The sequence below is a fragment of the Bos grunniens genome, chromosome 20, assembly GCF_055505025.1.
Source record: "Bos grunniens cultivar Pamir isolate PY7600 chromosome 20, Bosgru_T2T1.0, whole genome shotgun sequence".
Lineage (NCBI taxonomy): Eukaryota > Metazoa > Chordata > Mammalia > Artiodactyla > Bovidae > Bos > Bos grunniens.
Window position 1 is genome coordinate 30,827,043 of NC_141184.1, and position 24,344 is coordinate 30,851,386.

Sequence of the window (24,344 nt, forward strand, 5' to 3'; positions counted from 1 at the left end):
TGTCCCCAGCCACTAGACACCAAACCAATTTCCCTGCCTTAAAAATTGAGATCTGGACAACAGGAGACCACTCCTACAGCCTGGAATCCTGTTACAAAATTAATTATTCAAATGATTCGATTCTATGCTGTTCAAACTTGCCAACCCTGCCTCACCCATTCCTTCCCACAGAAACGACAATAAAAGCTCTTTCATACTTTCTCCTTTTCTCCTCTCTCTTGACCCACTGACTGACTTGGTACTTCCCCACGTGGTGCTGGGGGCTGTGTCAAACCCCGTTACTTGGGAAATGTAAGCGGTGAACTGTACTTTCAAAGGCAGTTATGTTCAGTAGTGTGCAACTCTTTGCAGCCCTATGTACTGTAGACCACCAGGCTCCTCTGTACATGGGATTCTCCAGGCAAGAATACTGGAGTGGGTATTGTCATCTCCTTCTCCAGGGGATCTTCCTGACTCAGGGATTGAACCCGTGTCTCATCTCATCTCCTGCATTGGCAGGCAGATTATTTACCACGGAGCCACCTCAGAAGCCCCTTATCACCTCACCACACCTGACTGAAACAAATTCCGGGTACATTTTAGAACACCTTCTTTCTCTCCTTAACTGTAAGCATCCAAAAGCTGCCTGGGGTTCGAATTCTATGCCTATTCTCAATACGCTTTCCCAGTTTATAGCAACATCCAGACAGGGTCCGTTGTGCTTCTGAGGTTTTAGGATTGCCCAAGCCCTGTGTGGGCAAAGTTTCTTCCATAATACAGAATGCCTTTTGGGTATTGAAATTTGTTTTTTAGTTTTCTTGAGCTAGATCTTCATGGTTTTTCCTTGTTCAAAGAAGAAAACAATCTGTTATTTTGCTTCCTCATCTTTAATAGCTGTGACAAAAATACGACTCCCTCAATGCAAATTTTACACAATGTGAATCTTTCTCCAAAGCCCAGTAACTGGCCGTGTAAAAGATGTGTCAACCAAAGGCTCCATTTGATCTCTGTAGCTCTAGCAGCTTAAAAATAACTCCCGTTGAGAAATAGAAGGGTGGCTACTCACGATGACAGTGGGGAACACAAGGACTTTGAAGAACAAGTGATTCACTTGGAGAGGATAAATCAAATAGAATCAAAACCGAATTAAAACCATCTTTTCCTAAAAAAAAATGAGCTTTGAGATTTTGTAAAAAAAAATGACTTGATAAAATTCAGAATTTAGAACATTTAGAAAATCAGGTCAAATACTCAACAATCACTGAGTAACACCCCCACACACTTCAGGCTCAGAACAAAAATGCTCAAGGTTCTCAATAACGTAATGTATGATGAGACAAGAAGATGTATCCTCCTTAGGAATGACAGAGTCATGATGCCTTAGTTCTTGTTTTTGCTTCCTTGGGTGGCACTGGGCATGCATTGAACTTGTGAGGCTCTCGTGTCTGTGAAATAAAAGGAATTTTATTTTAATTCCTGGCTGAATTCTAAAAACCTGACATGTTAGTAATTTACTTGGAATTCACTCTATGACTATTCCATGCTCATTTTTTAGGTCTTACAACAGAAACCCTCAGGAGTAGAGCCCTTTCCTCTTAATTATTCAGTTCAGTTCAGTTTAGTCACTCAGTCGTGTCCGACTCTTTGAGACCCCATGAATCGCAGCACGCCAGGCCTCCCTGTCCATCACCAACTCCCAGAGTTCACTCAGACTCATGTCCATCGAGTCCATAATGCCATCCAGCCATCTCATCCTCTATCATCCCCGTCTCCTCCTGCCCCCAATCCCTCCCAGCATCAGGGTCTTTTCCAATGAGTCAACTCTTCGCATGAGGTTGCCAAAGTACTGGAGTTTCAGCTTTAGCATCATTCCTTCCAAAGAACACCCAGGATTGATCTCCTTTAGAATGGACTGGTTGGATCTCCTTGGAGCCCATGGAACTCTCAACAGTCTTCTCCAACACCACAGTTCAAAAGCATCAATTCTCTGGTACTTAGCTTTCTTCACAGTCTAACTCTCACATCCATACATGACCACTGGAAAAACCATAGCCTTGACTAGATGGACCTTTGTTGGCAAAGTAATGTCTCTGCTTTTGAATATGCTATCTAGGTTGGTCATAACTTTCCTTCCAAGGGGTAAATGTCTTTTAATTTCATGGCTGCAGTCACCATCTGCAGTGATTAGCAGTACCTCTTTTGATGGGCTTCCCTGGTGGCTCAGTGGTAAAGAATCTGCCCGACAATGTAGGAGACATGGGTTTGATCCCTGGGTTGGGAAGATCCCCTGGGGGAGGAAATGGCAACCCACACCAGTATTCTTGCCTGGGAAATCCCACAGACAGAAGAGCAGTTCATGTTGTTGCAAAAGGGTCAGACGTGACTTAGAAACTAAACAATGATGATACTTTTAGTATATGTTGAAAAATAAATGCATGCACTGACATTTTGTAATAAATGAAAAGTGACCTGACTTCCACAGCAGAAGGCAGAGCACTGAATTCCACCTATATCACCTTAAAATTGAGAGGAGTGGAGGCTGGGGAGGCTGTTAGGGGGTGAAAAAGCCTGATGAATATTCATTGCAGCCAGCACCTTGGCCTCTCAATTTTCACCCTCAATAATATCCCCATATCTCACAGCCAAACAAGAAAATCACCAAACACAGGGAGTTAGTCCTTATGTACCTAAAAATGCACAGAACAACTCAAATCACATCACTGGTCATAGTAACAGGATTCTGAATCAGAATTTCTTTTTTAAAAAAATTTATTTGGCTGGACCGGGTCTTTGTTGTGGTGTGAGAACCCTCAGTTATGGCATGTGGGATCTAGTTCTCCAACCAGGGATGGAACCTGGTTCCATGCACTGGGAGCTTGGAGGCTTAGCCACTGGACCCCCCCCCCAGGGAAGTCCCAGGATTTCTTGATAGGGTCCATTATTTCTCTAATTCTGTGGTGTTCCCATCTCAATATTCCACAGCTGATGGACCACATTGTAAAGTCATCAGTATGACAGTGGAGCAAACAGAGAGAAAGAAAAGCAGAAAATAGGTAGAATACAGAAACATACATGGGATAGAAAGAGGATGGAAACATGAGTAGAGATTAAGTCCCTTGTATCTGTACCAAGTCAGGAGATTGTAATTGGGTTTAGGGACTTCACCATGCCATGGACTCCTTGACTTCAGTCAGTATCTCAGCTTGTTAGTGCTCTTCACTCACTGAGTTGGCCCCAACCTTTAATTCACAGAGTCTGATTCCTGGCTCAGATATGCTCCTGTATCTATTTATCACTTGTATTGATGTGGGAGGAGGCCCCTCCTGGGAGCTCTTGGATTCCATTCATATTTCTCCTGCTCACACTGTGTTTCAGCATACTGAGTTCCCCTTGACAGTCAGGATCAATCTTTCTGGCCAATTTAGGACCAGTTTAGGACTTATCCCATTTTTTGCTTGTTTACCCATTGGTATCAAGATCCTGAGTAGCCACTGTCAATTGTGAAATCATTCCTTCCTAGGTTCAAAACCAGCAGAACCCAGAGGCACAGAGATGGGAGCGTAAAATTTGAAAGTGGGTCATTAGGAATAACTGCAAGGAGATCTAACTGGTCAGTCCTAAAGGAAATCAATCCTGAGTATTCATTGGAAGGACTGATGCTGAAGCTGAAACTCTAATACTTTGGCCACCTGATGCGAAGAATTGACTCATTTAAAAAGATCTTGATGCTGGGAAAGATTGAAGGCAGGAGGAGAAGGGGACGACAGAGGGTGAGATGGTTGGATGACATCACTGACTCGATGCACATGAGTTTGAGCAAGCTCCGGGAATTGGTAATGGACGGGGAAGCCTGGTGTGCTGCAGTCCATGGGGTCACAAAGAGCCAGACATGACATGACTGAACTGACTGATGAGTAATAACGAAAGGTGAATCCCATTTCTGTTTCTTCATTCCTAGATCCATGTACTTTGGCTCTGGGAGCAATAGCAGTGTGTATTGACTGAAACTCAAATAGGTCATTCCTACATACTTGAAAACCTTCTGCTTCTGATCAGTGGTGAGTATATGATAAAATCTGCAGATCTCACGGGAATGAGAATATTACCTACCTTTTTTCATTGTTAAGTTAATTCCTTGGTCATAAGGGATGGTGTATGGGATACCAGGACAGTAATTCCACAGATAGTGGAGCTGGCAAAAGCATTGTGAGGAGACGAATCTAAATACAGAATAAATGTACATTTCAGTGAAAATACACTGCTACCCAGAGGAAGGGGTTCAGTGTAGTTAGCCTCCCTTCAGAGAGGTGAATGGCTCACCCAGAGAATGGTCCCTGCTGCGGTCAAACTGGGTACTCACAATAGCACTAGTTAATTCGGTTTTGCCAAAGTGAAAGTAATGAAAGTGTTAGTTGCTCAGTCATGTCTGATTATTTGCAACCCCATAGACTGTAGACTGCCAGGCTCCTCTGTCCCTGGGATTTTCCAAGCAAAAATAGTGGAGTGGGTTGCTATTCCCTTCTCCAGGGGATCTTCCAGACCTAGGGATTGAACCTGGGTTTCCCGCATTGCAGGCAGATTCTTTACTGTCTCAGTCACAAGGCGAAGTCTATTTTGTGGAGGCTATGCATGAACTCTGCTCCTGACAGCACAGGCACTTTATGAGTCTTCTGAACAGCAATGGAGTGACTGGGAGGGAGCTTCTAGACCAGGTCATCTTTCCCATCTGAATAACTAAGAGTGAATCTGGAGGGGGAGCGGGTGTCTATAGACCCACCAGTGAGGAATATCTTCAAAAAACTTTTTGGTATAACAGGAAAGAACACAAGGAAAATAAAAGCAAGTTTTAAAAAGCCATACAAATATCCCAGTTTACATAATACAAGTTACTCAACCTACTTTGATATACAAGTTTGCATTAGGTTCATATGTATTGACCAAAAACTAAAAAATGTGAGTTGATTCACTCCTGTAAAAGAAGCCTGCAGGTCTATCACTGGGGACTCAGACGCTGATTTTTTTCTTTTCTACCATCCTGAGCATAAGGGTTCCATTCTCAAGTTCATTTCATGGTCTAATATGACTGCTGAGCTCCAGCGATCATGTACATTTTCCAGGTAGGAAGAAGAGAAAGGACCACAGACTTCAGTCTATGCCCTACCTTTAGAAACAACCTTCCTGAAACTTTAACCCAACAACTTCTACTTACATTTGATTAGTCAAACTTTGTTTCACATGGCCATGCTAAGTGTCAAGGGAGGCTCATCAATACAGTTTTTAAGCAGAGAAGATTGCTTCCTTGAATAAAATGGGGTGCTAAGGACAAAGGGAAGAATGAACATTGGATGGACAGCAGCTGTGTTTGCCATAGATTGCTTCCATGGCTCAGAAAACCTGTTCAATAGATGTCTTTCAGCTTTAAAGAGCTGGCAAAAGCCCAAAGCCACATTGCCTGTATTCTGTCTGTACCTTGAGCTCCTTTCTGGAATATCCATGATGGGGAGCTGTCATGTCATGTCATCCAGCATGGGGAGCTGTCATCTTAGAACCCATCACCTCAGTGCTCCTTCAGCCTCCCAGGGTGTCTCAAGCCAGAAGAGCCAACTTTTTTCTCTGGGCTTGTCCTACTTGGTTTCAGGTTTTGGCCAGGAAGTTGTATCTCTTCCCTAGGTGACTCTCAATAAAACTCACCATTGTAAGGTAGTATGCCATGGAAACATCTGTCTTCTAGCATGGTAGATTAAAAAAATTTTTTTAATTGAGTTATAATTTACATACCATACAGTTCACTTTCTTTACTTGCACAATTCAATAGTATTTGAATTGTGACTATGCAAAAGTCATATGCAAAAATTTGCATATGCAAATTTCAAAATTTTTAAAAATTTGTTTGTTTGGTAGAACCGCATGTAGGATCTTAGTACCCTGACCAGGAATGGAACATGGGCCCCTTACTTTGGAAGCATGCAGTCTTAACCTCTGGACCACCAAGGAAGTCCCTGGTAGATTCTTATTTTAACAGCCACCAATGAATCATAGATGGCTTCCCTAGTGGCTCATCAGTAAAGAATCTGCCTGCAATGCAGGGGACACAAGTTTGATCCTTGGGTTGGGAAGATCCCTTGGAGAAGGAAGTGAAAACCCACTCCAGTATTCTTGCCTGGAAAATCCCATGGATAGAGGAGCCTGGCAGGCTATAGTCCATTGGGTTTCAAAGACTCAGACACAACTTGGTGACTAACAACAGCAACAGCAATGAATCACGTATCTGGTACTCCTTCCCTTATGTACCTCCTTCCCCGAGTGACTCTGGGCTTGGCTATGGGACATGCTCTGACCAATGAGGCATCAGCAAATGTTGGGTCAGAGACTTGCTATGTGCTCTTGTACTGAAGCTTGTGTTCTTGGATCACCTCTGTGTAAGAAACCCAGGCAATCTTGTTGGAGAGGTTAGCCCCAGCTAACGTGAGTGAGGCCCTCTTGGATTTTCCAGCCCCAGATAAACTACCAGATGATGGTAACCACGTGAGAAACTGTAGATGCAAAAACCCCAGAAGGACCACCCAGCCGAGTTCACTTGTAGAATTATGAGTAAATAAATGGTTGCTGTTCTACGCCATTACATTTTGAGGTGGTCTTTTATGTAGAAACAGAAAACTGAGACTTATTGGATATTGCTCAGAGAAGTTATGGCTGGGATTAGGGTTATGGGTTGATCATATCCCCTAACCACAAGGCTGTAGTTTTAAGAATATATTCTTCAATGAGCACTTGTTGTTTTTGGCCACTCAGCATCCATTTCACCCTAGGTAAGAACACTAAGATTTTACTCAGGGCAATCAATTATTTAATTCTCACATGTGATTCTTTTGGCCACAGTGTTTGGACGGCTTGAGGTAGATGACTTAATTCAGACAATTAAAGGTCAGGTCTAGGACTTTTGGTCAAATTCTCTTTTCCTCTAGAAGACAGACTATGAAGTTATGAAGGATCTGAGGATATTGTGGCCCTCCATTTCGGAAATTAAGGCATACCAAACAGCCACTGGAAGCATACTAAATTTTGTAAAGAAGTTCCTGAAGGAAGCCTTCATGTAGAGCTAGCTGGTGGGAGTGTAAATCGATGCTGCCCTTCTGCTGTAATAGGCCATAGTAACCAGAGTAAAAACACATATACCTTTGATGAAACAGCATATACTCCAGGGAAACACTCATGTAAGTCCATAAGGGAACACAGATAAAGATTTTTAAAGAGCAGTTTCTTGTGGCAGAGAACTAACACAGGTACCAAAAACTAGGAGAATGGAAGTTCCCTGATCGCCTAGTGGTTAGGATTCTGGTCTGTGACTCCTGTGGCAGATTCAATTCCTGGTAGGGGAACTGAGATCCAGCAAGCCATGCAGCTTGGCCAATATCAAAAAACAAACAAACCAATCAAAAAATGGGCAGAATATGAAATCTAGAAAGATGGTAGTGATGAAACTATATGTAGGGCTGCAACGGAGACACAGACATAGAGAACAGACTTGCGGACGCATTACGGGAAGGAGAGGGCGGGACAAGTAGAGAGCGTAACGTGGAAACATATACATTCAGATCAGATCAGATCAGTTGCTCAGTCGTGTCCGACTCTTTGCGACCCCATGAATCGCAGCGCACCAGGCCTCCCTGTCCATCACCAACTCCCGGAGTTCACTCAGACTCACGTCCATCGAGTCAGTGATGCCATCCAGCCATCTCATCCTCTGTCGTCCCCTTCTCCTCCTGCCCCCAATCCCTCCCAGCATCAGAGTCTTTTCCAATGAGTCAACTCTTCGCATGAGGTGGCCAAAGTACTGGAGTTTTAGCTTTAGCATCATTCCTTCCGAAGAAATCCCAGGGCTGATCTCCTTCAGAATGGACTGGTTGGATCTCCTTGCAGTCCAAGGGACTCTCAAGAGTCTTCTCCAACACCACACTTCAAAAGCATCAATTCTTCAGCGCTCAGCCTTCTTCACAGTCCATCATATACATTACCATATGTAAATAGCTGGTGGGAATTTGCTGTATGACACAGGGAGCTCAAATCTGGTGCTCTGTGACTACCTAGAGGGGTGGGATGGGGTGAGAGGTGGGAAAGAGGTTCAAGAGGGAGAGGACATATGTATGTCTGTAACTGATTCATGATGATGTATGGCAGAAACCAATACAATATTGTAAAGCCATTATCCTTCAATCAAAAATAAATCTTAAAAAATGGGCAGAATATCTAAATAGACATTTCTCTAAAGAATACATACAGCTAGACAAAAAGCTCATGAAAAGATGCTCAGTATTGTTAATTATTAGAGAAATGCAAATAGAAATTACAGTAAGATTCCACCTGACATGGGTAAGGATGGCCATCATCAAAAAAATCTACAAACAATAAATTCTGGAGAGGGTGTGGAGAAAAGGGAACCCCTCTACACTGTTTATAGGAGTGTAAATTGTTAAAAACATGATGCTAAAAGTATAGAGGGTCCTTAAAAAGCTAAAAATAGAGCATATGACCCAGCAATCCCACCCCTAGGCATATACTTAGAGAAAACCATAATTCAAAAAGATACACACACCCCAATGTTTATTGCATCATTATTTACAATAGCCAAGAAATAGAAGCAACAAGAATGTCCATTGACAGGAATAGGTAAGGAAGATGTGGTGCATTTTTACAATACAATACTGCTGCTGCTGCTGCTAAGTCGCTTCAGTCGTGTCCGACTCTGTGCGACCCCATAGACGGCAGCCCACCAGGCTCCCCCGTCCCTGGGATTCTCCAGGCAAGAACACTGGAGTGGGTTGCCATTTCCTTCTCCAATGCATGAAAGTGAAAAGTGAAAGTGAAGTCGCTCAGTCGTGTCCAGCTCTTAGCGACCCCATGGACTGCAGCCCACCAGGCTCCTCCATCCATGGGATTTTCCAGGCAAGAGTACTGAAGCGGGGTGCCATTGCCTTCTCCACAATAGAATACTACTCAGCCGCAAAAAGAGTGAAATAAGCCATTTGCAGCAACATGGATGGACCTAGAGATTGTCACATGGAGTGAAGTAAGTCAGACAGAAAGACGAATAGCATATGATATTGTCTATATGTGGAACCTAGAAGAAATGGTACAGGTGAACTTATTTACAAAACAAAAATAGAGTCACAGATGCAGAAAACAAAATTACGGTTACCAAGGGAGAAGAGGGGGAGGGATCAACTGGGAGACTGAGACTGACAAGGACAGAGAAGCCTGGTGTGCTGCAGTCCATGTGGTTGCAAAAAGTTGGACATGACTGAGTGACTGCACAACAACAACAACAAATATTACTGTACACAAAACAGATACTAATAAGAACCTACTCTACAGCACAGGGAACGCTACTCAATACTCTGTAATGATCTATACGGGAAAAGAATCTAAAAAAGAGTGGTTATATGTATATGTATAACTGATTCCATCTAACATAGGTCCGTCTAGTCAAGGCTATGGTTTTTCTAGTGGTCATGTATGGATGTGAGAGTTGGACTATAAAGAAAGCTGAGCGCCGAAGAATTGATGCTTTTGAACTGTGGTGTTGGAGAAGACTCTTGAGGGTCCCTCGGACTGCAAGGAGATCCAACCAGTCCATCCTAAAGGAAATCAATCCTGAGTGTTCACTGGAAGGACTGATGTTGAAGCTGAACCTCCAATACTTTGGCCACCTGATGCGAAGAGCTGACTCATTTGAAAAGACTCTGATGCTGGGAGGGATTGGGGGCAGGAAGAGAAGGGGACGACAGAGGATGAGAGGGTTGGATGGCATCACCCACTTGATGGACATGGGTTTGGATGGACTTCAGGAGTTGGTGTTGGACAGGGAGGCCTGCAGCTCATGGGGTTGCAAAGAGTTGGACACGACTGAGGGACCGAACTGAACTGATAACTGATTCACTCTGTTGTACATCTGAAACTAACACAACATTGTAAGTCAACTGTACTCCAATAAAAGTTAATTTTAAAAAACCTAGGAGAATGAACAAGTAAAATGTGGTAGAACACATCAGTATTCAAAAGTAATAAAACTAAGTTTTAAAACGCTGAGGGCCTCAGTATACGCCCTCCCTTTAGAGACAACCTGAGGTGGCCAGCAACATGGCCACTGGGAGGCCCCAGTGCTCACCTCCCCGGTAAAAACAACAGTATATCATCTCATCACATTGCACACTTTAAATATGTCTGATTATATGTGACTATTATTCCATGCTAAAGTTAGAAAAAAGAGATGAGCAGTTCTAAAAATTAAGTAAAACAAAGGTAATGATGTAGAATTTTCTTCTAATAGTTTTGTTAAGATCTATCCTTGATACTCTATGCGAACATATAAGAAATAGCGTAATACAACTTCTGTACTGGAATAACACATGCATGCACAAGAAACACTCTTTTTCAAGAATACAGACTTATATCTATGGCATATATGGAATGTGAAGGAAGAAATGAAGGGAGAACTTGAAATAAGACAAGAACCTTGCAGATTGATCATGAATGTGCCAAGAATGGAGGATATGGTTAATTAAAAAATGTGTACATGAAGTTAAACAAAAACCCCAAGGTGATTCACTAGAACATGAATGACTCGCAATTTGAGACAATTTGTACATTTATATACACTCAAATATGAGAGATTACCCAAGAGGAGAGTCATTTCCACATTCTACCTCCAGACTTCCAAAAGCAACAGGGTTCAAATTAAAATAACTCTTACTATTTTCCCCAGGCAGTTAGTAAAGGGAAAAAGAACAGAAAGACTGAAAAGGGAATAATTTTGTAGGAAGGATGAAGAGAAAAGAAGAACATTTAATGTTAGAGGAGTTACCAAAAATTGAAGTAACAATGTTAGCTTGATTAAACAGTTTTCTCCACTAATGTCAGGGTGAAATCTGATGTCACAACCTGATCACCAAAAATACGAGAGGGCAAATGTCAGGAATTTTCCTGATGTTTTCCTCATGGCATACTATTCTATTTTAGTCTTATGCATCAGCTATCCAAGATTTAATACCTCATGGAATGTACTTGCTGGAAAGAAACAAAAAACTATATCTCACAACATTGCACATGATGGTAATACAAATTTTCCTCATCATCTTTAATTACTGTTCATAGCATTATAAAAGATAATGATTTAAAAAAATTTTTTAGGATACTGATTTTTCTCTTAGCAAGGAAATAAAAATTAGGTATGAGTGATGAGGTGCTGGTATATCAATGTATGAAGATCTCTTGAAGTTAGTATTTAGGATCTTTGGCTTCTTATATTGCTTGTGCAATCATAAGTACAACATGATGATATCTGAATGTTTAAAAAATTATTTTAGAAGTTATATCTATGAATATATAAATATGAGCTAACTTCTCTTTGAATTATATTTTTCCTTTCACTGCTTTATTATTTCTCTTTTAAATTCTGTTTTATAGGAAACTTGCATTCTTTGGGTTTATTACTGGTAAAGTGAAATTTCGAGTGCTTACTTCATCATGGAGGATTAAGGAAAAAAATAATCCCAGCTCTCATGGAGTTTACATTCTAGTGGATTCAGTTCAGTTCAGTTCAGTTCAGTTGCTCAGTCGTGTCTGACTCTTTGCGACCCCATGAATTGCAGCACGCCAGGCCTCGCTGTCCATCACCAACTCCTGGAGTTCACTCAAACTCACGTCCATCGAGTCGGTGATGCCATCCAGCCATCTCATCCTCTGTCATCCCCTTCTCCTCCTGCCCCCAATCCCTCCCAGCATCAGTCTTTTCCAATGAGTCAACTCTTCACATGAGGTGGCCAAAGTACTGGAGTTTCAGCTTTAGCATCATTCCTTCCAAAGAACACCCAGGACTGATCTCCTTTAGAATGGACTGGTTGGAGCTCCTTGCAGTCCAAGGGACTCTCAAGAGTCTTCTCCAACACCACAGTTCAAAAGCATCAATTCTTTGGCGCTCAGCTTTCTTCACAGTCCAGCTCTCACATCCATACATGATTACTGGAAAAACCATAGCCTTGACTAAACGGACTTTTGTTGGTAAAGTAATGTCTCTGCTTTTGAATATGCTATCTAAGTTGGTCATAACTTTCCTTCCAAGGAGTAAACGTCTTTTAATTTCATGGCTGCAATCACCATCTGCAGTGATTTTGGAGCCCCCCAAAATAAAGTCTGACACTATTTCCACTATTTCCCCATCTATTTGCCATGAAGTGATGGGACCAGATGCCATGATCTTTGTTTTCTGAATGTTGAGCTTTAAGCCAACTTTTTCATTCTCCTCTTTCACTTTCATCAAGAAGCTTTTCAGTTCCTCTTCACTTTCTGCCATAAGGGTGGTATCATCTGCATATCTGAGGTTATTGATATTTCTCCCGGCAGTCTTGATTCTAGCTTGTGCTTCTTCCAGCCCAGCATTTCAGTGCTGATTAATTTGGAGTATTAACTGTTCAATATCATGGCATAATAATAACAGGAAAATTAGTTTTATACAATTTTTTGATTTTCACAAAATGTAATAAGATGTCCACAAGGTGAAATTTGATCTATTTTTGTCCTGATAATGTTTCTCTTAAACATTGCACATTTGACTATTATGATTGACTATCACACAGATTTAAATATAACTTGGGTCAGATCATATCTTTGAACAAAAACAAGTGAATGTCTGATGCAATAGGTTTACGCTATAGAACACCACCATCCTTGACACACTGAAAGTCGCTCAGTCGTGTCCGACCCTATGGATTATACAGTCCATGGAATTCTCCAGGCCAGAATACTGGAGTGGGTAGCTGCTCTCTTCTCCAGGGGATCTTCCCAACCCAGGGATCGAATCTGAGTCTCCTACCTTGCAGATGATCTCCTGCATTGCAGGCAAATTCTTTACCATTTGAGATAGAGGAACTTGGTGGGCTACAATTCATGGGGTCGCAAAGAGTCAGACACGACTGAATGATTGAGCTTGCATGCACGCAGGCAATATTCCATTGTGTATATGTACCACATCTTCTTTATCCATTCATCTGTCGATGGATATCTAGGTTGCTTTCATGTCCTGGCTATTATAAATAGTGCTGCTATGAACATTGGGGTACATATGCCTTTTTCAATTATGTTTTTCTCAGGGTGTATGCCAGTAGTGGGATTGCTGGGTAATGTTGTAGATTGATTCCTAGTTTTTAAGGAATCTCCATACTGTTCTCCATGATGGCTGTATCAGTTTACATTCCCACCAACAATGTAGGAGGGTTTCCTGGAGAAAGTAGCATTGACCAGCAGACACTATCATGTGTAAAATAGATAGCTGGTGGGAAGTTGCTGTATAGCGTGGGAGCCCAGCCTGACACTCTGTGATGACCAAGAGGGGTAGGGTAGGGGGAGGGGAGGCAGGCTCAAGAGGGAGCGAACATAATTATATTTAATAATACATAATTGTGGCTGATTCACGTTGTTGTATGGCAGAAACCAACACAACATTGTAAGGCAATTTACCTTCAGTTAAAAAATAAATTTAAAAAAGATCCAGCACAGCCAAAAATAAATAATTTAGCAACTAAACAACAATAAATACATAAATAATATTCTATTTAAAAAAAGAACAAACGTGTGAAGGGCAGCCGTGGGGTAGCAAATATGAGCTCTTGTTCTCTTTGCCCTACTATGTAGAGGACAGAACACTGAACAAGCTGCTGTCTCAAGCTTACCAGGAAATGTCTCAGTTTGGGAATCTAGGGCCAACATCAAGTGTTAGTCATTCAGTCATATTTGACTTTTTGCAACCCCATGGACTGTAGCCTACCAGGCTCCTCTGTCCATGGAATTCTCCAGGAAAGAATACTGCAGTGGGTGGCCACTCCCTTCTCCAAGGGATCTTTCCCATCCAGGAATTGAACCTGAGTGTCCTGCATTGCAGGCAGATTCTTTACCATTTGAGCCACCAGGGAAACCTAACATCAAAGTGATCTGCCAAAAGAGTTCCTCCAAAGAGGCCACTATTACAGAGCGTTAAGTAAAGTCTGTTGTGATCAGGCAATAGATAATTCCAAACAAGGTATGCATAAGTAATCTTGGTTTTGGGTTTTGAATTCATTCATTCATTCATTCCATGATGAATTTATGGAACATCGTTCAAACACTTACTTGGTATAGTGCTCTTCACCAGGCATTGAAGGGAATGTAATAACAGCTGCTATTTATTAATTTCCTACTTACACAAAGCACTGCACATCTTTTTTTTATTTTTCTGGCTTTTCTACAACACCAGGACAAGATTATTATCTCCATTTTAGGAGGGGAAAACTGAGGGAAAGGGAAAACTAAAGGGCAGATGCTGCTGCTACTGCTAAGTCGCTGCAGTCGTATCCAACTCTGTGCGACCCCATAGACGGAAGCCCACTAGGCTGCCCCGTCCCTGGGATTCTCCAGGCAAGAACACTGGAGTGGGTTGCCATTGCCTTCTCCAATGCATGAAAGTGAAAAGTGAAAGTGAAGTCGCTCAGTCATGTCTGACTCTTAGCGACCCCATGGACTGCAGCCTACCGGGCTCCTCTGTCCTTGGGATTTTCCAGGCAAGAGTACTGGAGTGGGGTGCCATTGCCTTCTCCGAAAGTGCAGATAGGTGAGGAGATAACCTTGGGACACATTGTGAGACTTCTAAATGCCTTTTATTCCCACAGGATATTGCCCTGAGAACTGGATCCCCACCCAGACTGGCTCCTTGTAAATGAAAATAAAATTTCTGGAAATAAAATCACATGTGATCACGACCTCAAAGGATGCTGTGGGAACTCAGATGGGAGAAGTGATTGTTGCTGAAGTTTGGAATAGTCAGTAAAACCTTAAGAAAAAAAAGAGAGTAGGATGCAACGACTATGCACTTTGCCCTGAGGAAAATTCTCTAAAATCCCGTTTCATATTTTTACATGCCTTCTTAAGTCCTTTTTGACATAACGCCATGTACAACTATGTAAACCAATTAAATGGAGTCAGAATTGGCATGGATGGAGTTGAGGCACATACACTTATCTTTGTGAATCTCATGATTTATATTAAATAACTGGTCTATAAATCAATGGTGAGAATTCTTGATGTAGCTTGCCAATCCCAGAAAACCTCATGCCAGAAATTCAGACTAAATCACATTTGAGTTCTACATTTTTCAGAAATGTTTCTAATGTCATTCTATCTCAGAAAATTTCCAAAGAAATGAAGAGAGATTGCGGTTGATGGAAAGTGAGGAGGACAGTTACAAATACATTGTAATACAGAAACAAATCTGGCAATAAGGAGCTAAATCTACTGGAGCTGCATTTTCAAAAGGGTCCTTCGAGACCACACTTAACTGCATTTTCTGATGAAATTAAATCATAAGTTTAAATTTAAATAAATGTATGTAATTGCTATTATTATAGTGCTGGGAAAAAAAAAACTGTAGATTTGTATAAAAGAAGGGAAGAGATCAATTAACAAAGTCTCTGCTAAGGAAAGCTAAAACCTAGAGGTAAGTTTTCAATTTAATTTTTTGGCCATTTATTGATTTTCTTCCCATATCTCCCTCTAAAGAATCAACTGTATGTTAAAAACAAAATCTCAGCACTCATTGAATTACAGAAATCTTCTTGAATTACATGTAATATTCTTTCATGTTTTCTGCCTCTAGGGGGAAGTGTGTTTTCAACAATTCTGTTCCCATAAGATACTTTCTTTGTGGGCTACAGGCTTCATAGCATTATTCTTCAATATGACTTCAGGGCTGGCTTAACAAGGAAAAGGAGAGTCATTTTGAAAGTCACTTTAGAAATTGCAGCCAGGCTTCTGAGGGAGATGGTACAGACTGTGACAACTGGTGGAGAAAACTTCGTTCTGATGGCATGTATATTTCAAACAATGGCTGGTTGAGGTTCCCTATAGAATGTTGTTTTTCCTGTTGGCAGAGTAATGCCATAGAGACATGATTTCATTTCACAGATGGAAAAAAACAGCTGAATACTTCATAGAAAACTTGCCACTTGATTTTAATAATAAAGTTAAAAAACAAGATTTATAGATATTGATGACAAGAGATCTAAATCTTATTAAAAGTGTGTTGGTTTCTATAATATCACATTTAGGGCTAACATTGCTTTTCATTTGGCTAATTTTATTTTGCAGCATTTCCCTGTAACTTTCTTTTGTTTTCATTTGGAATTGTAGTCAGAAAGAATGCATTGAGTGAAAAGGTTAGTAATCTTTTGAACGTTAAAAAAAGTGCTTCTCTCTCCCACTCCTGCCTCCCATTTCAGTGTTTTACAGAACTGAAGAGAATAATGTTTAAAAATCGAGTCCAAGGCATGAGTTACTCCTTTTTTCTTTTTTCCTACCTACATGGTTTGATTCATCTTTATGATCATGATGCTGCAAAAATTAGACTACAATCTATTAGTATCTTTCTTACTATGCTGCAAGTTTTCAAAATAGCAACATATAAAATAAATTTTTGATATAAAATGTGTTACTCTTAAATGGCATTAAGCTTTGTTCCCAACCCTTTTTTACATGCTGTAATAAATATTCATTTCTAATTCAGTGCCATTAAAAATTATCTTCCAGGGGGTGAAGAGGCATATAAGTATGACATTTATATTATTTGGCCTAGATTCCTCACGTAGAGAGCAAAATGTCTCAGGTTAGGTGACTTCTAAGGAGATCCAACCAGTCCATTCTAAAGGATATCAGTCCTGGGTGTTCATTGGAAGGGCTGATGCTAAAGCTGAAACTCCAATACATTGGCCACCTTATGCGAAGAGTTGACTCATTGGAAAAGACTGATGCTGGGAGGGATTGGGGGCAGGAGGAGAAGGGGACGACAGAGGATGAGATGGCTGGATGGCATTATGGACTTGATGGACATGAGTTTGAGTGGACTCCGGGAGTTGGTGATGGACAGGGAGGCCTGGCGTGCTGCGATTCATGGGGTTGCAAAGAGTCGGACACAACTGAGCTACTGAGCTGAACTGAAAATTTTTCCAGCCATAAGATTGGAGAACTCCATGATACTCACACACACTCTCAGCTGCCAGGGTAAGTCTGATGGAAAGAGAATAAACTGATAATGTTAAGTCCATATACTTATATTACTTGGCAGTTCTTCCTATAATCTTGTGCCTATTTTCATTTGAAAAACTTAAAAAAAAATCCTAATTTCTATAAAATGATTGAGTCATGGCAATGTACTGTACAGCATAGTGACTACAGCTAGTAACGCTATATGACATACTTGAAAGTTGTGAAGAGCAGATACTAAAGTTCTCATCACACAAAATTTTTGTTTTCTAACTACATGGTGATGATGTCAACTAGAGTTGTGGAGATGATTTCATAGTATATACAAATATCAAATCATTGCGTTATATCCCTGAGGTTAATATAATGTCATATGTCAATTATACCTCAATAAATACATCCTAATTTCTGCTCAATGGAAAAATGTAAGGGATGTTTTGAGCACTGGATTCTCTGGTTCAGCTGCCTAGTTTGGGGGCTCTTCCCTTACAGGGCTTAGTTTGTCAGGGCTCTTGAATGACAAACTGGAAGCTGAGAACTCTGATGCAAAGGCCACTCAGAGGCTGTGATACTCACTCCACCGTAAAGGCATTGCCCTGCCCGTGACCCTTGGCGCGAATGGGCAGCGCCTGCAGGGGGAGAGGCGTTCTTGCCCGGGGTCACCCCAGCCCTTCCGACTAAGTTATGCTACACCATGCGCAGCATCAAATCGCCATTGGCCAGTGTTCCCCAGACACAGAGCAGAGCGAGCAGTAATAGCAAACCCTGGTTCCTCCACGTCTCCTGGCAACCAGTTTCGAAATCTATTAAGACCCTTGGAATTCGGGATTTAGCCTCTCTCTCTCCCTCTCTCCCTTCCTTCCCTCCGTTCCTTCTTTCTTCTTTCTCTCTTTCCTTCCTAGGAGTTCAGGGTTTTTTTTTTAATCACTGTGAAAAGCCCTAAATCTTAATTTCCAGTGTGTGAAAACTACGTTTTTTTGTGGAATTAAATTGTATACGGATGCCTCGTTTATTACCGGTTAGCAGCTCTAATAAGATAAATGAAAGTTTTCACAGGAGTTAGAAGATCCTACTTGAAGATTCAGGGATCGCAGTGCAAAATCTAAAAGCCCTGCAGGGTGAAACGTTACTCATCATTATATTTATGGTGCCAGAAAGAGCGATAAGGAGGGTGCTGGTAAGGCTGATGAGCGCTGATGCCTCAAGTTGTAACATCTCCGGAAGCCCCAATTTACCTTTTTCATCCTCATAAAAGAGAGCGATTGCTCTTTGAGGCCTCGGCTTTCAACAAAACTAAAAAAAAAAAAAAAAAGACAAAAAAGCGAACTCGGGATGATGGCATCGGGGATACAAGTCGGCTACAAGTTTCTGCCGAAAGAGGGCGTTGGTCTAAGACGAATAGAAATTTGTGGACACGGATGCCCAGTCAAATGAAAGACCTTTGAAAACATTTTCTAATTTATTTTAATTTGTGGGACTTAAATATCAGAATTCACCAATCGAATACAGCACGTTCATACTGCAAATGACCTCGGCGCGTTACCACGATCGAAGGGTCAAGTTCCCTTTGAACCTGCCCTGCAGCTCGGCGGACCCTGGGGAAGCTCCTCCGGCCACCAACTTCTCCACGACCGTGTCCATCCTCGTTTCCCCCGCTGCTGTGCCTGCCTGTGACAAGTGACAAGCGACTGAGTCTTGGCCGCAGGTCCTTCCTCCGCATTGCAGGATCCGGAGCATCGGGGAGAAGCGTTGGGATTTCCGAGCGCACGGATGGCCGCTGATGACGCGCCTGCACCCGGGGGACCCTCAGGGGTGAAGCTTTAGGGAGAAGGTCTCTTTATTTAGTTACCTGGCTTAGCTTAGCACATAAAGCCCAGAGGACGCCTTGGAGATGCTTTTCAAGCTTTCTGCTACCTTCAGAAGAACCGTTTTTCCCTTTGGAAGCAACAAGTTTCGCTTTTCTGCTCACTGCGCGCCGCGGGAGATGTGGGTGCGCTGGGACACTGGATCCCGCGCGGCACGGCGACTCCGGCGCGAACCCGCGGGGCTCGCGGGGAGGTGGCCGCCAAGGGTGGGGAGCGGGGGAAGAAGTGGGGCGAGGACGCCCGGCAGCTAGGCGTTCCAGGCCCTCGACCCAGCCGTCTGCCCCGGGACCTTGGTCCCTGTTTCCTGACCTTGCGCCAGGGGACCGCGAAGGTCGAGAGCCCGTCCCAAGTAGGCGCGTCTGGAGAGATTGTGGCTGGAGTGAGAGAGAGGTGAGAGCAAACGGGACCTAGGGTGTTTGTTTGTTTGTTTGTCAACCAAACCACCAATTTCTGGGGCCATCCCTTTCCCTTAATCCTGTTTTTTTTTTTTGCAAGGCGTGTGTGTGTGTGTGTGTGTGTGTGTGTGTGTGTGTCTGCGCGTGTTTCTTTACTTTCAAACACATTTCCATTTTTAAAGCCCGGAGCTGGAGACAGAGCTGCCGCGTGCCGGGCCAGGGAGAGGCGGGGACCCTGGTGGCGGTGTAGCTTTGCGGGGGCTTCCGCGGCTGTAGAAGTGAGCGATTGCGGTTTTAAGGAAAACGCAAAAGGACTGGCGGGGAGTGGGAGTGAGGGACAGGGAAGGGGTGGGAAGAGTAGGGGTGCGGGGAGGAGGAGTCCTGATGTAAGAATGTTAATAAGAGACTCCCCTAGCCCAGCCCCCACTGCTCCCCACCCCCACCCTCCCCACCCGCTGGAAATACCAGCCCGGCCTCTGCGCGCCTTGTGTGGTAACACGCTCCGCCGCTGCCACGCTATTTAAACGCGGGTTATGGATCCGGGAACCGGCGCGAATCAATGAGATCAAACGCGAGGGAGATGCACCGTCAATTACAAGCACTTGGACAAGTCTAACTTTTTCTTCTTTTACAAATGCTCTTTCCAAAGCAACCTTAGCAACGCCCATATAAGAAGCCACCTCTAAGCAAAATAGTATATATCAAGGGAGGGCTAATCTATGTATTTATAAAAAGTATATATATAAATATACTATAGGAGTACAGGTTTACACCCAGTTAACTTTTTCTTTTTCTTTCTGTCTTCTTTCTTTTTCTTTTCTTTTCTTTTTTTTTAAACGAGTGGCATTGCAAAGGAGGACTCTTCCTCTCTTTTGGCGAGTTAGTGAAGGGGGTATTCTTTTATTTTTTCTTAGAGCGCCCAAGGGGGCGCAGGAACCTCGGAGAGGAGTGGGGAGTTAAGAGGTAGGGTGGGTGGGGGGCAGAGGGCGAGTCCGCAGCGAGGGCAGGCGCTTTCCTGCGGCACGATGCCGTCCCTACTGGTGCTCACTTTCTCCGCGTGCGTCCTGCTCGGTTGGGCATTACTGGCCGACTGCACTGGCGGCGGTGGCAGCGGGGGCGCGGGCCCGGGCCGCGGGCGCCGGGAGAGAGAGGCACTGCCGCCGCAGAAGATCGAGGTTCTGGTGCTGTTGCCCCAGGACGACTCTTACCTGTTCTCCCTTGCTCGGGTGCGACCGGCCATAGAGTACGCGCTGCGCAGCGTGGAGGGCAACGCGACCGGGCGGCGGCTCCTGCCAGCCGGCACTCGCTTCCAGGTGGCCTACGAAGACTCGGACTGCGGCAACCGCGCACTCTTCAGCCTGGTGGACCGCGTGGCGGCGGCGCGGGGAGCCAAGCCGGATCTCATCCTGGGGCCGGTGTGCGAGTACGCGGCGGCTCCGGTGGCTCGGCTAGCGTCGCACTGGGACCTCCCCATGCTGTCTGCCGGGGCCCTGGCAGCCGGCTTCCAGCATAAGGACACGGAGTACTCGCACCTAACGCGCGTGGCACCCTCGTACGCCAAGATGGGCGAGATGATGCTCGCCCTGTTCCGCCACCACCAGTGGAGCCGCGCCGTGCTGGTCTACAGCGACGACAAGCTGGAGCGGAACTGCTTCTTCACCCTCGAGGGGGTCCATGAGGTCTTCCAGGAGGAAGGCTTGCACACGTCCGCCTACAATTTCGATGAGACCAAAGACTTGGATCTGGAGGACATCGTGCGCCACATCCAGGCCAGTGAGCGAGGTGAGCAGCAGTGCGCCCCGGGTCCCGGGCCCTAACCCAGCCCCTTTCCGAGGCTCTCCCTACATGCCTGTTGGCTCCCCTGGAGACCCCACTACTCCCTGCTGCACTGAGGATCAGGGTAGGGAGCGCCCACCGGGACTCGCCCGAGTGTGCGTAGTCTGGCTGCGACGACCTTCGACCATACCCATGGTTATGGTGGGGTGTACGTAGAGGGTCCTGGGGAAGTGATGAAGCCTGTGGGTGGGGCATGTGAGCAGGCAGACTTCCCGGGCTCGTGCCCTGGTCCAACAGGTGCTGTCAAACCTCTTGGGTTTTTTCTTCCTCGTTCTTCTGTGTCCGGCGCCGAGTTAGGGGCTCACTGCGGGAACCCGCCTCCAACTACAGTCTCAAAGCGTGACAAGGGCCAAAGAACTTGTTACCGGGTCCTTTTCCGACGTGCGCCGGCTCCTAGCGAGGAAGCGTACACTGAGTTCCACAGCCCGCGCGCCGCCTCATGGTCAGCTCCGGTCTCCGGATTTCTCTTGCTGCTCCTTCCACAGACCTCAGCTTTCTTTTAAAGACTCATTGTATTGGCCTTCTCATTCCTTCCATGGCCCCTCCAGCCCCGTATAAACGGGCTTCTGTGGTTTCCATAAAAAATGCCTTGCAGTGTCTGGACCCTGGTGACACCCATTGCCCCCTGCGCGTTCAGCGTCGTGGTCTCCAGTGCGCCAGCAGCTAGGCTTTGGGAGAGCGCGCGCGCTGGAGAAGCGGGCACTGGACCTCCTTTCCCTCTCTAGTTTTCTCTGTGGGTCTGTGGGGGTTTGGAGCTCAAGGTTGAGGATAGTGGCTGTGGTTCTAGGGGATGGGAGGAGAAGTGGGTGGTCACGGATACAGAATCGCAGAAGCCCCCAGTGCGGCTCATTTTACTGCCCAGTAGATCTGTGCGAAGGCGGGCGGAGAACCCAGCATAGCGCAGTTCCCTCCTTACCAGTGTCAGGTTTGGGGTGCAAACGCTCGCTCGCGGGATCCCGCCGGCTCCCGCTCAGCGCTCACGCGCCTGGATTGTCAGTGGCGCAATCCCAGTAAAGCTCCCCACTACCCACGCGGGGAGACGGAAGGGGAGAGGGGCAGAGCCAGGCGCAGGGCTAGCCTACGACTTGGCACGGCTGGTCACCTGGGCGCTGGCCATGGGATCAGCGCAACCGGAGGCAAGGGGTCTCGGAAACAGGTGAGAGAGGGTAAAGACGCCGCGGAAGAGGGCTCTGCGGCCATCCCCTTCCCAATTTGGCCACCCCGCACTCGGAGTGAACCGCACTCTTTAGAGTGAAGAGGCGCGAGGTGTTGACAGAGGGGAGGCATGGCCAAGTTTTGAGCGTTCGTACTCCAGGCTGTCTGCGCCGAGTTCCTGCCAGCCAAGCAGGCAGGGCGCCGGCTTTGCTGATTATGAAAAAGGGCACTTGTATCCAAGGGCGGCGGATTCGCCACGCCGGGCCGAGAAAATCACATCTACTTCTTTCCTGTTCTCAGTCCCCAGGTCACTGCAGACCCCGAAAAGCGTTCTTCAGCTCTCGGCTCTCAAGGGCTTGGAGCTAGACTTCCCAGCTTGGGCTGGGGATGGGGGTGTGTCCCCCTACCGGCAAGAACCGCGGTTGGCCAACGTGTTTGTGCTGCCACCGCCCTGAAGGTCTTAGTGCCCGCCGTGACTCCCTGCGCACGTGGCCTGGGATTCGTGGTCGAGGTCAGCCCGGATGAGGGCATATCGAGGCCACCGGGAACCCCTCGGCCTCACATGGTGTGTGGCTGAGCCAGGGGGTAGGGAGGGGTGGGGCTAGAGGGCTTCGAAGAGCTTGGGCTACAGTCTGCGGCGGCTATTTTTTCAATTCCAAAAAGCAGATGTTCCCAAGTTTCTTTACTTTTTTTCTTCAAAGTTTGAATTTAGTGGTCACAGTTTGCTTGGCTGACCCGTATGTTTTGCAGGTGATAAAGTTACCATTTTTACTCTAAAAAATATTTCTGACAGCGACTTGGCAGATGTTCAGAAATAAAAAATGAAAATAATTTCTCCCCTTAAGCCCTCCTCCCTCAGCAGAAATTCCCTACACTCAAGACAGAAAGATGTTTGGTAACAGCTGTCTCTGGGGGTCTCTTAAGTTTTACTGATCACCTTTACTTCACCAAAAGTGGTTAATGGGTTAAATAGGGGCCCAATACAATGAGTAGAGTTTGAATTTTCAGAGCTCTTAGCCTGCCTCAGGCATTCACTGGCCAGGGAGCTGGGGCTGCTATCAGACTCCAGTTATAACGGGGGTAGCCAGGGTAGTCTGTTTAAGTTGTGTCTGACTCTCCCATGGACTGTGTGCAGCCCACTAGGCTCCTCTGTCAATGGGATTCTCCAGGAAAGAATACTGGAGTGGGTTGACATTTCCTTCTCCAGGGGATCTTCCTGACCCAGAGATCGAACCCAAGTCTCCTGCTTGGCAGGCAGATTCTTTACCACCCAACTGCCAGAGAATCCCCAGTCAGGGCATATCTACAGAGATAATATCCTTTCCCACAAAGTGAGACCGCACCGTGGGAAGAGAACCCAGAGGTGAGAAGCAGACCCTTTGGATCTGGCGGCTGCACTCAACTGCTGCAGGGCCTGCCCTAGTCATTTCCTGACTTTCTCAGAGTTTCCTCCTCTGTGAAACAGAGGTGGGGTGAGAATCAGGCCTGTTCAGACCAGTGTTTGGTGGTTCTGATTTCTGCTCAACTCAAGTGTAAAATGGAACGGTTTTTGTCTTTGAAAATTCCACATTAAACATCATAGAACTAGGGAGTCTTTTTCCTCCCTCTTTTGGAGATACATTTTTAGCACTTTTTTTTTTTTTTTGGACTTGAAGTTCACCTTTAAAATCAGATCACAAAAGTTTTAATCTCTTAAAGGGTTAAACTAATAATGCCACCATTTCAATAATATGACTAAATTTTAATTTGGCTATGTGTGTGCTATAGAATTAAACACTGAGGGGTATTATTTATTCTTCTTAGGGATTTAATATCAAAGTCAATAATAAGCATTTTTTTCTCACAAGTCGTAGCCAATGTATATCACTAAAATACATGCATGTGAGCATACATTGTTTTTAAAAAGTCAACTACGCCCTCAATATTTAACACTCAATAATAAATTTATTTTTATAAAGAGGCATTAAAAATATTTTTTCAAGCAATAAAAGTGAGCAGTTGCTTTGTCATACATATCATAAGATGCAGAACCAGAATTATTGTGCACACAACA

The 24,344-nt window shown here is 44.6% G+C and overlaps 1 protein-coding gene, 1 long non-coding RNA gene and 1 pseudogene across 5 annotated transcripts in view; 1 reads left to right on the forward strand and 2 right to left on the reverse strand.

Annotated features, from left to right (window-relative positions):
- Positions 1 to 20,808, reverse strand: part of LOC147350195 (uncharacterized) — a 46,285-nt gene extending 25,477 nt beyond the window's left edge. Inside the window, exon 1 of the long non-coding RNA XR_015148636.1 lies at positions 20,509 to 20,808. This is a non-coding gene — a long non-coding RNA (uncharacterized LOC147350195). The remainder of the gene's footprint in view (positions 1 to 20,508) is intronic.
- Positions 18,487 to 19,968, reverse strand: LOC147350196 (uncharacterized; annotated as a pseudogene).
- The window catches only part of NPR3 (natriuretic peptide receptor 3), an 80,913-nt gene continuing 75,725 nt past the window's right edge, over positions 19,157 to 24,344 (forward strand). For 2 of the 4 annotated variants that reach the window (XM_086361315.1, XM_086361316.1), the window contains exon 1: positions 20,089 to 21,082. In XM_086361315.1, the coding sequence (XP_086217441.1) occupies positions 20,326 to 21,082 (757 nt within the window). In that variant the 5' untranslated portion in view covers positions 20,089 to 20,325. Of the gene's footprint in view, positions 19,296 to 20,088; positions 21,083 to 22,181; positions 22,293 to 24,344 lie in introns of those variants that run through there. The other 2 variants (XM_086361317.1, XM_086361318.1) reach the window with 2 other exon arrangements.